General features: G+C 54.4%; 1 protein-coding gene across 1 annotated transcript in view; it reads left to right on the top strand.

The window, feature by feature from the left end:
* Positions 1-4,424: 4,424 nt before the first annotated feature.
* Positions 4,425-12,698, top strand: part of SPEG (striated muscle enriched protein kinase) — a 55,336-nt gene continuing 47,062 nt past the window's right edge. Inside the window, exon 1 of the mRNA XM_054585624.1 lies at positions 4,425-4,926. Coding sequence (XP_054441599.1) covers positions 4,548-4,926 — 379 coding nt within the window. The 5' untranslated portion in view covers positions 4,425-4,547. The remainder of the gene's footprint in view (positions 4,927-12,698) is intronic.

Raw genomic sequence — 12,698 nt, 5'->3', positions numbered from 1 at the left:
AAGCGGAGATCTGGGTCTCCTGTGGTCATACACATACAGCCCATTCATCGCCATGGCAAAGCCTCTCCCTGCTCCTGGGGGCACTTGACGTCGTCTCCTTCAAGATTCTGAGCATTGAGAAATAAGAGGGCTCACAGAAGACTGACCAGCTTCCCACTAGAGCCATTGGACCAGTTCCAGACCAGCTCAGACCCCACCTGAGGGCGTGGAGGGGTAGGCAGGGTGGTGGGGGCAAATACGTCCCTAGGTCAGGAACTAAGGCTTCAGTGGGCACTTTCCGACCCTATCTGTCCACTCTGGCTGCCCTCCCACACCTGCGCCTTGAGACAATGCATGACATCCATTCACCACTTTCTTGTTCTTCTCTCACCACAAGCTTGCCCAGGACACATATGCAAATACAAATACATTAGTGACCTTTGGTTCGACACCTAAAATGTCAGCTATCCAGGGGCAAGGTTTTTATTGGTTTTATTCACTACTGTATCCCTGGTGCCCAGAAGAGTGCTTGGTCCATAGAAGGTGCTCATTAAATATTTAAATACCTGTTGAATGTGTACCCACTGGGCACTTTTATTTGCTTTTCTCTAAATTAAATATTTATCAGAAAGGTTGATGGCCCTGCTTCATTCACTGATTCAACCAACATTTACTGAGTTTTTACCATGTTCCAGGCATATGGTATATCATCATGAGTAGGAGGAAGCTCCCCATTGCCCAGAGAGGTGGGGTGAACTGCCAAGGTCACACAGCATATCCGTGGCAGAGGAGGACTGGGCCCTAGCTTCCTTGGCCTCCCAAGCCCAGATCTCTTTCCATGACACCATAGGCTTGTGATTGCTAGTCAGGGCTGATGGGCAGCACACAGCCAGCCCGGCGCCAGGCCGCAGGGCACTGTGGGGCCCATTCTGAGGGACAGATGAGCGCCTTGCGGACAGCTGCCCTGGGTGACAGGCCTGGCCAGTCGGATGGCTTCCTGCTGCTGTCACAGCTAGTGTGGGCTCCTCCAGGAGAGGGCGCCAGTGACTGGAACAGGTTAGCTCCTTCCCCACCCAGGCCACCACGCCCGGAGTGCATGTCGGCGAATGCCCCTGGTGCAAGTGCGCGGTTGGGAAATGCACAAGTCATGTTCCAGGCTGTGTGCCAGGCCCTTTGTAAATAGTTAATTCTTATTTTAGTATTTAATCTAATAATTTAAAGCCATTACGACAACCTAAGTCAGATCATGTAATTCCTAGGCTAAAAGTCCTCTGAGATGATTCTCGGGGTCACTAGGATTAAAAGTGCCATGGCCTGCAAGATGCTAGGCTGCTGACCTCATGCCCCCCACTCTCCCCGCCGCTCTGTCTAGCCCCGCCGGTCTCCTGGCTCCCCTTGGAGCCCACCTCTGCCGGGAGCAGTCCTACCCAAACATCTGAGCCATTTGCCTTCTCGCCCAGCGAGGCTCTAACTGCCCTGTTTGAAAATGCAGGAAGCCCCCACTACATTCCTACCTCCCGTCTCCATTACCCAGTTCCATTTTTCCCACAGTGTTTATCTCCTTCTAAATATCTTTTTTGTAAAGATTTTATTTATTTATTTTTAGAGAGAGGGGAAGGGAGGGAGAGAAACCTTGATGTGAGAGAGAAACATCGATTGGTTGCCTCTCATATGTGCCCCAACTGGGGACTGAGCCCCCAGCCTAGGCCTGCGCCGTGACCAGGAATTGAATTGGCAAACTTTTGCTTTGTGGGACAACACCAAACCAGCTGAGTCACACTGGTCAGGGCCTAAACATCTTTATTATTTCTTTACATTTGTTTGTCTCCTTCCTCAAATATAAGCAACACGAGGGCAGGAATCCTTGCTTGTTTTGTTCACTGCTATACTCCTAGTGCCTAGAACAGCACCAGGTACATAGTAGGGACTCAGAAACATTTGTTGGATGGTCATGGCTGGGTAGTTCAGTTGGTAAAGCATTGTCCTGATACACCAAGGTTGTGGGTTCAATTACCTGCCAGGGCACATACAAGAAACAAATTTTTAAACATTGAAAAAAAATTGTTCACTGAATGAATAAATCCTGAGTTGGGTCACCTCCATTTTATGGATGAAGAAACTGAGGCTTAGAGATGCCAAGATCACACAGTTCATTAGTTTAATCAACCAACCAACCAGCCAACATTTACAGACCATCTACAGCATCCTACGCAAATTGTTGAGGCGCTAGGTGGCTTTCAGTATTGGTTTTTAAAAACAATCTCTAGTTCTTTGTTCTTGACGTTTCTTCTGCTTGCAATGTCTTGCCTCTACATTCTGACCTTTTTTTTTTTTTTTTAAGAATTCAATATGGTTAAGAAATCAATTCATCATCAGTGGTTGCCAGGGGCTGGTGCAGGGGGTGTGGTTGACTACAAAGGAGATGCTCAGGCAAATGTATAGGATGATCAGACTGTTTTGTATGGTCCTGGGGTAGCAGATACAAGATTCTTTGCATTTTTTGAAACTCGAGAACTGAGAACTGAGCAGTGCAAAGAACAAGCTTTAATGTATGCAAACGATGGAAAAAATGTCATTCCTCAAGGCTCTTAATCCCTATGGACATAATTTAGTATTTAAATTGTTCTTCCCCAGCCTCTCCACGACACACACAAGAGCACACTTTGACTTCAGTTTCCCAGAATGAAGGTGGGGGATAGCGGGGTGGCATTCAGAGTATTTTTCTTCACCTCCAAATGACGCAGGGCCCCTCCTGTGGCTCCTGTCTGTCTTCCCAGGCTTTACCCCTCAGGGCTCAAGGTCAGACCTGGGCCTGTCACCTGGACTTGAAAAAAAAAAAGGAAAAAAAGGCCCTGGCTGGTGTGGCTCAGTGGAGTGAGCGCCGGCCTGTGAACCAAAGGGTCGCTGGTTCAATTCCCAGTCCAGGGAGGGCACATGCTTGGGTTGCAGGCCAGGTGCCCAGTAGGGGGCGCACGAGAGGCAACCACACATTGATGTTTCCCTCTCTCTAAAAATAAAATAAAATCTTTTAAAAAATAAAAAAAAGCTTTTTATTTTGAGATAGTTGTAGATGCACAGGGGGTTACAATACAGAGAACAATATCCCCTTCACCCGGTTTTCCCCAATGATAACATCTTGCTTTAATATAATACAATATTACAACCAGGAAATTGCCATTGATATAGTTCACCCACTTTCTTCAGATTTTACCAGGTTTATATGCACTCATCTGTGTGTGTGTGCATGCATTTAGTTCTACGCAATTTGATCACATGTAGATCCATGTGACCGCCACCACAGTCAAGATACACCACTATTCCATTACAAAAGTCTCACTTGGACTTTTAAAAGCGGTCATGTCCTATCTTGATGTTTCTCAAAGTGCAGCCCTGAGAGGCATCAGCTAGCTACCTGGGACGCTTGTTAAATGTGCAGTCTCCTGAACCTTCCCAGCACCCCCTACTGAACCTGCATCTCTGGGGGCGAGGCTTGATAATCTGTATTCTTTACAGGCACCTATTTTGAGAACCACTGCTCTAACTGACCTCCAACTACCCCATCTGCAATCCACCCTCCACGTGGTGGCTGCCAGAGGGATCCTTCTAAACCACAGCTCTGATCATGCTACCCTGCTGCTTAATGCTCTGCAGTGGCACCCAACTGTTGTCAGGATGCGGACTTTAGCGAGAAAAGGTCCCATTTAGCACTGGGTCAGGTCCCATTTCCCACCTCCACTCACCCCTCCCCACTGCAGTTCAATCCCTCCAAACTCCTCTGATTCCTAGAACATGTCACCTCTTGTATCAGGTTCCGATTTCGGCCATGCTATTCCTTCTGCCTAGAATGTCTTTCCCACTCTTCTCTGCCTATTGCAACCTTATTCAACTACCCATTTTTTTTTCAGATGAGTTGGAGGTTGAGAGAGGCTTGGTGTCACCCAGCAAGCACAGGCAGGACCAGCTGGGAGCCAGAATCCACCTGACTCCCTGCTCCTGGTCTTACTGTTTACCACACTGCCATGGGGGCCGCAGGAGGCCACTGGTCTCCCTTCTCTGGCGGCCTGCTCACCTCCATTGGGCCTTCCTTCCCATCTGTCCCTCAGACATCTCACCCGGGACCTTCTGTCCCTCTCCCTAGCTGAGTAGACCTGAGATTCAGGGGCCTGAGAGGCAGGAGGGAAGGAAATGGGGTTCAGCCCACGGGTAACCCGACTCTTTGGGGAGTGGGCTTGGGTGCAGACACACCACCGGGGAGGGGGCTGGGAATGGGCTAAGCTTGGGGGGTGCATGGGGGCTCCGGGAGGGAGGGAAGGAACAGAGTGGACTCCAAGTCCCCTCCTCTGCTGCCCCCTCCCTCCACAGCTCCCTCGAAACTGGAGCCGGGGGGCCTAAAAATAGCCCCCGAGGAGCAATTGCCAGCAGGCCGCCCTGGTGACCTTCTGGGTAGCACAGGCTGAAGGCGGGCGGGCAGCAGAAAGGCAGGGCGCCGGCCCCCAGGACTCATCTTCCAGGGCACCAGCCCCCGCGTGCCCCTGTGGCCGTCAGTTCCAGCGTCCCCCAGCCCAGCCATGCAGAAATCCCGGGGCACGCGAGCCGAGGAGGCGGGCACGAGGGCACCCCCCAGCCCCGGGGTGCCCCCGAAGAGGGCCAAGGTGGGGGCCGGCGGAGGGGCCGTGGCGGGGGCGCCAGTCTTCCTCCGGCCCCTGAAGGACGCAGCGGTGTTTGTGGGCTGCGACGTGCGGCTGCGGGTGGTGGTGAGCGGGACGCCCCAGCCCAGCCTCAGCTGGTTCCGAGATGGGCAGCTCCTGCCTCCGCCGGCCCCCGAGCCCAGCTGCCTGTGGCTGCGGAGCTGTGGGATGCAGGACGCCGGCATGTACAGCTGCAGGGCCCAGAACGAGCGGGGCCAGGCCTGCTGTGAGGCCGTTCTCACAGTGCTGGAGGTCGGAGGTAATGGGAAGGTGGGGGCTGGGTGGGGTGATCAGCGGTAGAGAAGGGCTGCGCAGGCCACGTGGATTCAGCGACTTCTTCCCAGGTGCTTTGGCTCCTCAGCTCGGCTGACCCAGAAGTGCCCGCACCAGGAGGAAAGTGCAGGGAAAGGGGTGTCAAGGTAGAGAAGCCCGCCACAGGAAGGGCAGAGGTCAAGGGTCAGCACTGGGTAAGCAAAGCCTGAGCCCCATTCGGATCTCTCTGAGAATTTCATAGTAGACACCCTCCTAGTTTCCCTGTAGCGAGGGGCCACTGGTGGAAAATCATCTATTTCAGCTCCAGTAACTTAGACTTGAAACTCCTGATCAGCCCCTGCCAGGTGTGTGCGCAGCCGAAGGACAGAGCCAGCGCCCCCGGGTCCTACCACAATGTTGAGAGCACAGGGCAGAGCTCCTCCCACGCTGTTGCTGGGGCAGGTTGGCGTGGTCAGTGGCATCAGGCTGGCGGGAAGAGGCCAGTGGGTGGTGGACAAGTGGGAATAAACAGGGTTCTGGCCATCAGATGCAGAGCCGGGGCTGGGCGCTCCCAGGTGTGTAAGGAGGCGGATGCCTGGGAATCCACATGCCAGCACGTGCTTGTTCTCGTGTGTGTATGTGTGTGTGGGCTGCAAAGGGGTCGGGTGGTACAAGCAGATGAGGGACAGGAGTTTGTGGAGATGGCGCGGAAAGCCCCGTGGCTGGCCATATCTAGCCGAGGTTTGTGGAGCGTGGAAAGGGGGTGCTCAAGTGGGTGCGTGGGGCCCTGCCTATCCAGGTGCAGAGCGCTAGTCTCCTGTGCGGGGAAGGACGATGGCCCGAGGCAGAAGGAGCGGGGTCTGAGGCTGGGCTTCGAGCTCGGGGCTTGCGTGTGTCTGGCCAGGGCCCATTCTCTTGGGCCCATGTTTGAGCTTTCTTTTTGGCCTCCTCTAGGCCCAGGGCAGAGAACTTCGGGCTGACTGAGCCTTGAGAAGCATAATTCTGAGGAAATAGGCTGCAGTCAGGGGAGATGGCAAAGAGCTTGGGGGTCCCTAAGTGTGTCCTGGGCATTTTCAAGAGGGCGTTCTCGCGCTAGCTGGGTGGTGTCATGCAGGGATACATCTGGGGGCTGAGGAGGAAACCCAGGAATGAAGCACCTCTGTAGCTGGAGGGGAAAGAAAGCGCACTGAGGTGCAGTCACGGCAGGACTCGAAGCAGGGGCTCAGCCTCCCTCTGGCTGTCCCTCTCCCAAGCCCCACTCTGCCTTCCCTCCTACAGTCTGCAGTGACTGGTTCCCGGGAGCTCCTGTGGCCAAGCCTGGGGCAGAGAGGGCCAAGGCTGACTTCTCTTGCTTGGCCTTGTGCTTGGCCAGGTACAGGCTTTCCCACCCTGGCAGAGCTCTGAGCTGGGGAAGGGTCAGGCTCCTTCAGGATCATAGCTCTTGTCTCCTAAGGGAATAAAAACAGAACGTAAATCAGAGGGCATGATAGGTAGAGTGACAAGACTGCAGCTCAGCAGGGAGGGACATGAGGGAAGGGAGAGGAACTGCTGAGGAGCGTGGTGGTCACAAGGTTTGTTTAGAGTTGGAAAGGACCACAGGAAGTGAAGCTCCAGATGCTTCCTTTATAGGCGAGGACACTGTGGTCCAGAGCAGAGGAGGATCTGCCCAAAGACATACAGCTACTACAGCCACCCCAGAGTTAAGAACCCAGTCCTCCTGGTTTCGACTCTGGAAGCTTTTTACTACTCACTGTGTTCTCGAGGAGGGAGAGAGAAAGTGAGGGGGAGCTGTCCATTGTATGGAGAGTAGCCCAGACATGGCCTTTATGAAGACAAGAGCCTCCTACTCCCCCAAAGTGGGCAGAGTGATGGGGTGCTAGAGCCCCCTCCCTGGCACCTTCTCAGCCCCTTTGCCATTGGGTGGCATGGCTGAGGGAGTGAGCCCTGGCTGGCATACCTACGGGGAGGCCAGGGCCATGACCTCCAGGCTGTTGGGCTGGAAGAGCGTGTGGGACAGGAAAGTGCCCTGGGGCCGTGGCATTGCAGTTGGGGCCTTTGACAGTCATGTTCAACCGGTGGAGGCTCAGGCTGCAGCAAGTCACATTTAAGAATTTTTTCCTACCTGTGAGATCTTTACCCCAAGAGCAGCCTTTTAATTATTATTAATTGGTAATAATTCTTAGTAGTAACTTATAATAGTATGAATAGCTACTATGCAACGGTATGGTAGGCAATATGCTATGATATCCCTTGACATATCATTTAAGTCCCACAGCAGCCCTGGGGAAACTGAGGTGCAGAGGGATTAAGTGACGTGTCCTGTTATAGAGATAAAAGGTGACAGAGCAGGGATGGAAGCCTCGGTTTGTTCCACCGCAACAGGCCAACAGGCCGAGTGCTTAACTACTACGCCCCTCCCATAGGACCTGAGGGAGGGAGAGGCTTTGCTTTGGTGATGTTGGGGACTGACTGGGTGAGTCTGGCTTCTTCCTCTTCCTATTGCTTGCCCCGCCCCCATCGGTTCCTGCCCAATGACAGGTTCTGGTCAGGGGCAGCTGGGCCAGCAGCTCAGCGTTGCTCAGACTTACTCATGGAAAACTTCCTTGGTTGGGATCAACAGGGGGAGGGCTGCAGGGTTCTCGAGGAAGCCCAGCCAGGACCTGGCTTCAGAGGGAAGGAGGCAGTCTCCTGGCTGGGGCGGCCGCCTGGCTTGGCACTATGGAGTCGATGGCACTCTTGCAGCCTGAGATGTTAGCTCAAGAATGGAGGGATATTGGCATGGCTTGGGGAGGCTGGGCCCTTGAGAAGAAAAGTGGGCTGCAAGCTGGAGTGTTTGAAAGATAAGACGCAGAAGGGTGGATTTAGGGCATAGAGATGAGGAAAGAATAGGGACAGCGAAGATGGCAGAAATACAGAAGCCTTAACATGTATAAAGCACCTTATCTCATTTCATTATTTGATTTCTAAGCCCCAGGTTACTGTTATGATATACCTATAAGAAAACTGGGGTTCAAAGAGGGAATTTACCCAAGGTCACGTGGCTAGTGAGGTGGCAGAGCCAGATCTGAAAGCCAGGTTTCTGGGTCTAGGTCCCTATTGCCTGTCCTCAGAAGGAGAAATGTGGGAAGACGAAGGCAACGGTCTGTCATCATAACCACCCTTCTGCCAATATCTGCAAAGTCATCTTCTGGCCCAGCCTCCAAGATAGGCAGTCATTCCTCTCTTCCGTCACTTCAGGCTTTCCATCTGCATGGGCTGAGGAACCCTGTGCAAATCAAGTGACCAGAGTAAGTGCCACCCTCAAAGCTTGGGGTATGTGGCTGGAAGGGAAGGCCTGCATTAAAGGACAGGGGGTAAGGAGGAGCTGACGATGCTCATTGTTTAGCTGGAAGTTTCCTGGCGGGGTCTGGAAGAATCTGGTGTCAATCAGAAGGGCCAAAGGTCAACAGATGGTAGTGAACCATGTGGGGGTGGGGAGACTTGAAAATATGGAGAGGAGAAGTGAGGGAAGGGGAGAAAGGGCCAGTTTAGGCCAGGTGGGGAATACATGAGAACCTGCATTGAGGTGTATTCTGCAGTTGTCATATTTTTCACCTGGAATTGGGAATGTCTGGATGAAGAGCTAGGAGGGAACTAGTATGGGGTTGGGGATGGGTATGGAGAATGTCTCCATCCATTCATGCCAGGCCCTAATCAGAGGAGGAGGAGGAGGGTCCAGAGTGGGAGCAGAGAGGCGCTCTGGGAGAAAAGAAAGAGAAGAGCGGAGAGGCCCTAAAATCGGTCTGAAGCTTTCCCGAAGAAAGGCAGGTCCTCCCAGACAAATCCAGAGTGGAATGCGAGACGGTAACTTCTCCGGCTGCTTCTTGGAAGAGGTCTGGGTCAGAACAGAGAAGGAAGGAAGACTGGACGAATGAGCTGCTCCGCAAAGATTTACTGTCCCCATCCCCACCACCCGTCATCCTCTCCACGCCAGTTCTGCCATCCCCCTACCGTGCTGATCAAGCGGCTATGGTCTGTCAGCCACTGTTCTCCATGCTTGGGATACATTGTGTGGGGAAGGGGTAAAATTTCTGTCCTTCTAGAGATTACATACCAGTAGGGGAAGACAGACAACATTCAATAAACATCATAAATAAGCAAAAATCGTGCAGGGTGTTAGAAATACAGAGCTCATAAAGATTTCAAATTCAGGGTAAGTAAAAGAAGGCAAGGGACAAACGGAACCTAGGCATGGAAGGGTGGAGGCAACGAGGAGGGGAGGGGTGTACCTGGTTCAGAGGAGCGTCTGCGTGAGAGATCAGGCAGGGCGTGTGACCTGGGTTTTCTCTGGAAGGGGAAATGCTGGCTGTGCAGAAATTAGAAGTCTGGGTTTGGGGCAATGATGGGGCGGGAGGGGGCACAGCCTTTGAGCCACAGAGGAAGGACGGGACAATATTGGGCCTACCCTGCACGCATGCCCAGGTCGGCCTTGTGGGGGCGCGTGGAGCAGGCCCAGAGCAGGAACACAGGATCCCACTGGCTGCTCCGCGGCCCAGCTGTCCCGTCACTCACGCCCGCTGCTCATTGGTTATTTTTGCTATGGAATGTGCCAGCCCCTCGGATTCTCCTGGAGAACAGGGGCTCAGGTTACCCCCTCTCCTCAGTCAGCTCCGCCATCTGTGAGTGGGTGTGTTTGGGGGTGGGCAGGGAAAGCGCTTGTGGGTGTTCAGGGTCCTCTGGCTGGAACTGATATGGACACATGTGTACCCTCTCAACACATGTGCATGTATGTGTCTGTGTGTGCAGCATTTGCCCCCCTGGGGGTCTGGGAAATGGGACCACCTGCATGTACCCAGAATGTATAAGACATGACTTTAAACTTTAAAATAAAGGGGACACATACTCAAATAGCTTCAGGGGCCAAGTAGAAACTTATAATGAGCAAGGTTCACTTGTCAGTGGCTGAACTTGAGCATGCTTGCCCGCCTAAAACACGCATTGTGCAGGCTGAACAAAACTCATCTGTTGGCTCTACACTTATTTTGGACCCATTCTTTCAAGAAATAGAATTAGGGAACCTACTGACCAATTGGCATGTGAAGGTTTATGGCATAGTGGTCAATAACTCAGTTACAGTGCCTGGGTTAGAATCCTGGCTCTACCAACTATTGGCTCTGTGACCCTGGACAAGTAATCTCTCTGTGCCTCAGTCTCCCCTCTTGGGAGGGTTAAATGAGTTTATTCATATAAAATGCTTAACATGATGCTAGGTGCATACCAAGCACGCAATAGTGTTAATGATAATGCCTCTGTAGTCACATCTCAGAAGCCAGGATTGGCACTACTTATGGATACTGGGATGGAAATTTGAATCTGGAGAACACGTGGAAACTCACAACCTGTATCGCTTTGGCTAAGCGACAGGACTTTTCTGAGACTTAATCTTGTATGTTAAATGGAGCCAGTTAATGCTCATAAAGGTTTTATGCTCGTGGAGTTGTCGTGAATGAGATGGCATTTATAAAGTTCTTCACACTTAGTACATGATTAAGAAACGTAGTTATAGCAATTGGGTGGGAAGTAGTTTTGTGTAGGCAAAGTGTACATGAGGTTGAATGGGAGAACAAAGAAAGTTTAGTGAGTATGCTCACCTGTGAGTGAAAAGGTAGGTCCTATTTGTGAATAATAGGGGAACCTCTTGGCACCTTAGCTTGTGTGTGTGTGTGTGTGTGTGTGTGTGTGTGTATGCGTGCCCCCCCCCCCCCCACACACACACACGACCTGCCGCAGTGCAGGGATAGAGTAACTACCATAAGAAAGTCAAGAGCCCTCTTTGGCTTTCCTGAGGGGCCTGGGGGTTTTTACAGTCTGGGGCCATGTGAGCAGGTAGCCTCTACCCATGAGGAACTTTGCCCTGTGTAAGACCTAGACGTCCCCACCTGGCACTGTGGCCTACGGCGAGCTTGGGCCACAGGCGAGTTGGGTACCGCCTGGCACAGGGTCCGTGTGCGTATGTTTGTACGGTGAGCACGTTGAGATGCGCTGACCTTCCAGAGCAGTCCGGCGAGAGGCGGAAGGGGGTGCCATGGAGGTTGCGTAGGGCTGCCAATGAGAGTGGCCCGATCTTTCACGGGGGCCATTGAACCGCTTTCTGTGCCTCAGTTTCCCCATGTGTCCAGGGCCTGGGAGGCAGATGCGGGGTAGGAGTGTAGGGAAGCAGGTGATGGCCGCCCCAGGGGACGCAGGGAAGGGGCGCCAGGTGGGGTGCGGGCTGGCGGGGGAGGCGGGCTCTGGGCGCGGCCGCCGCCGCCTCCCCACCCCCCCGCGCCTGGGTTCCCGCTGCCCCGAGGCTCCTTCCTCCACCAGCGCCGGCTCCCGCCCGCACCCCCGCTCGCCCCCGGCCCCGCCTCCGACTCCGGCTCCGCCCCACCCCCGCCCGTCCCCTCCTCGCCCGGCCGCCCGCCCGGCCCCCTCCCCCGCCATGAAGAAGCTGTGGGTGAAGAAGCGTTTCCAGGTGAGGGCTCCGGGGGCGGGCAGCGCCGGGAGGGGGCAGGAAGGGCTGGGCGCCCTGGAGGGAGGGCGGGTCACCGCGGCTGGGCCCGGGGGAGGGGGCTCTGGAGTGGCGCCTGCCCCACCCCGGCCGCTGAGGCCGCTGGCTGGGCCAGGTCCGGGGGGCTCTCGGATCTGGGATCTGAGCGCGCAGCCCCCCTCCCCTCCCCGTGTGGAAGGGCAGCCCTCCCCATCGCCTGCATTCCCCGCGACCACCCGGGGAGGTCTCCGAGCCGCCTTTGGCGTGGAGCGCCCACTGGCCTCTTGGCCACCTTGTCTCCTCTGGCCTCTAGCCAACCTGGGCCCTGGCCCCTGCCCGGCTTTCCCCAGCCCCCGACTCTGGAGCCTTCCATCTCCCGGAGCTCCTGAAAGCCAGGCACAGGGATCTGCGCTGAGCTCAATAAATTCCCCAAGCCCTGCCCTGTCCTCACGTACTCGGGCCTCCTTGCTGCATTCGTGAGGCCCTGGCCCTTTGGGGAACCTTGCTCTCTGCCCCCCATCACCCTCTCCACCCTATTGACACCCACACCAGGGATCTGTCTTCTGATCAACAGGAATCTGTGTCCTTATCTCTCCATCTCCCAGTTATCCAAGCAACAACCCCCTCCCCCCATCTCTTCCTTCATGTCAGTCAGTCCCCTGTCCTGTCTCCTAGCCTCTATTTCTGGGGGCGTCGCTCAGGTCCCCACTCCTGTGAGTCTCTACCCATTTTGAGTTCCAGCATTTGACCCCAGCCTTTCTGTCCTCTCTCTCTCCTTCCTCCCCTGCTCTTCCCCAGAGCCAAGCTGAGCTCCAGCTGGGAGGGCAGACAGGCAAGGAAGAGTGTAGGCATTCGCTATGGGGGAAGGTGGCCGTCTTGAGTCTCCGTCCATCCCCTCCCTCCCCACTGGCCCCTGGAATGAATTTCTGTTTGATAGAGATGTTCAGACTGGAGGTAGGGATGTCAGGAGCGAGCCTTCCCCTCAACAACTCATTCTGGCTTTTCTCTTTCAGAAAACCGGCCACTCCCGCCGGGCCTTTAGCCGCCTCACCCATGGTGTGTGGACTGAGGGCTTCCTGCTCTAACCCATGCCCATGCCTTCTCTTGGTCCATGTTCCTTCATGAGGCACGCAGGCCCTGAAGACAGCCCATGAGATGTGGGACCCCCGTGCCACATGCACCCATACTCACCTACCCACCCAAGAAGGCCCCCTGTGCCCTGCAGCTGAGAGAGGACCTAGCAAAGGGGGTGGGGGAGTCACATACACCCA

The sequence above is a fragment of the Pteronotus mesoamericanus genome, unplaced genomic scaffold (assembly GCF_021234165.1).
Source record: "Pteronotus mesoamericanus isolate MK-2021 breed Mesoamerican mustached bat unplaced genomic scaffold, CSHL_Meso_final contig_90, whole genome shotgun sequence".
Taxonomy (NCBI): Eukaryota; Metazoa; Chordata; class Mammalia; order Chiroptera; family Mormoopidae; genus Pteronotus; species Pteronotus mesoamericanus.
The sequence above is the reverse complement of the archived record's forward strand: the minus strand, read 5'-3'. Positions and strand labels throughout refer to the sequence as shown.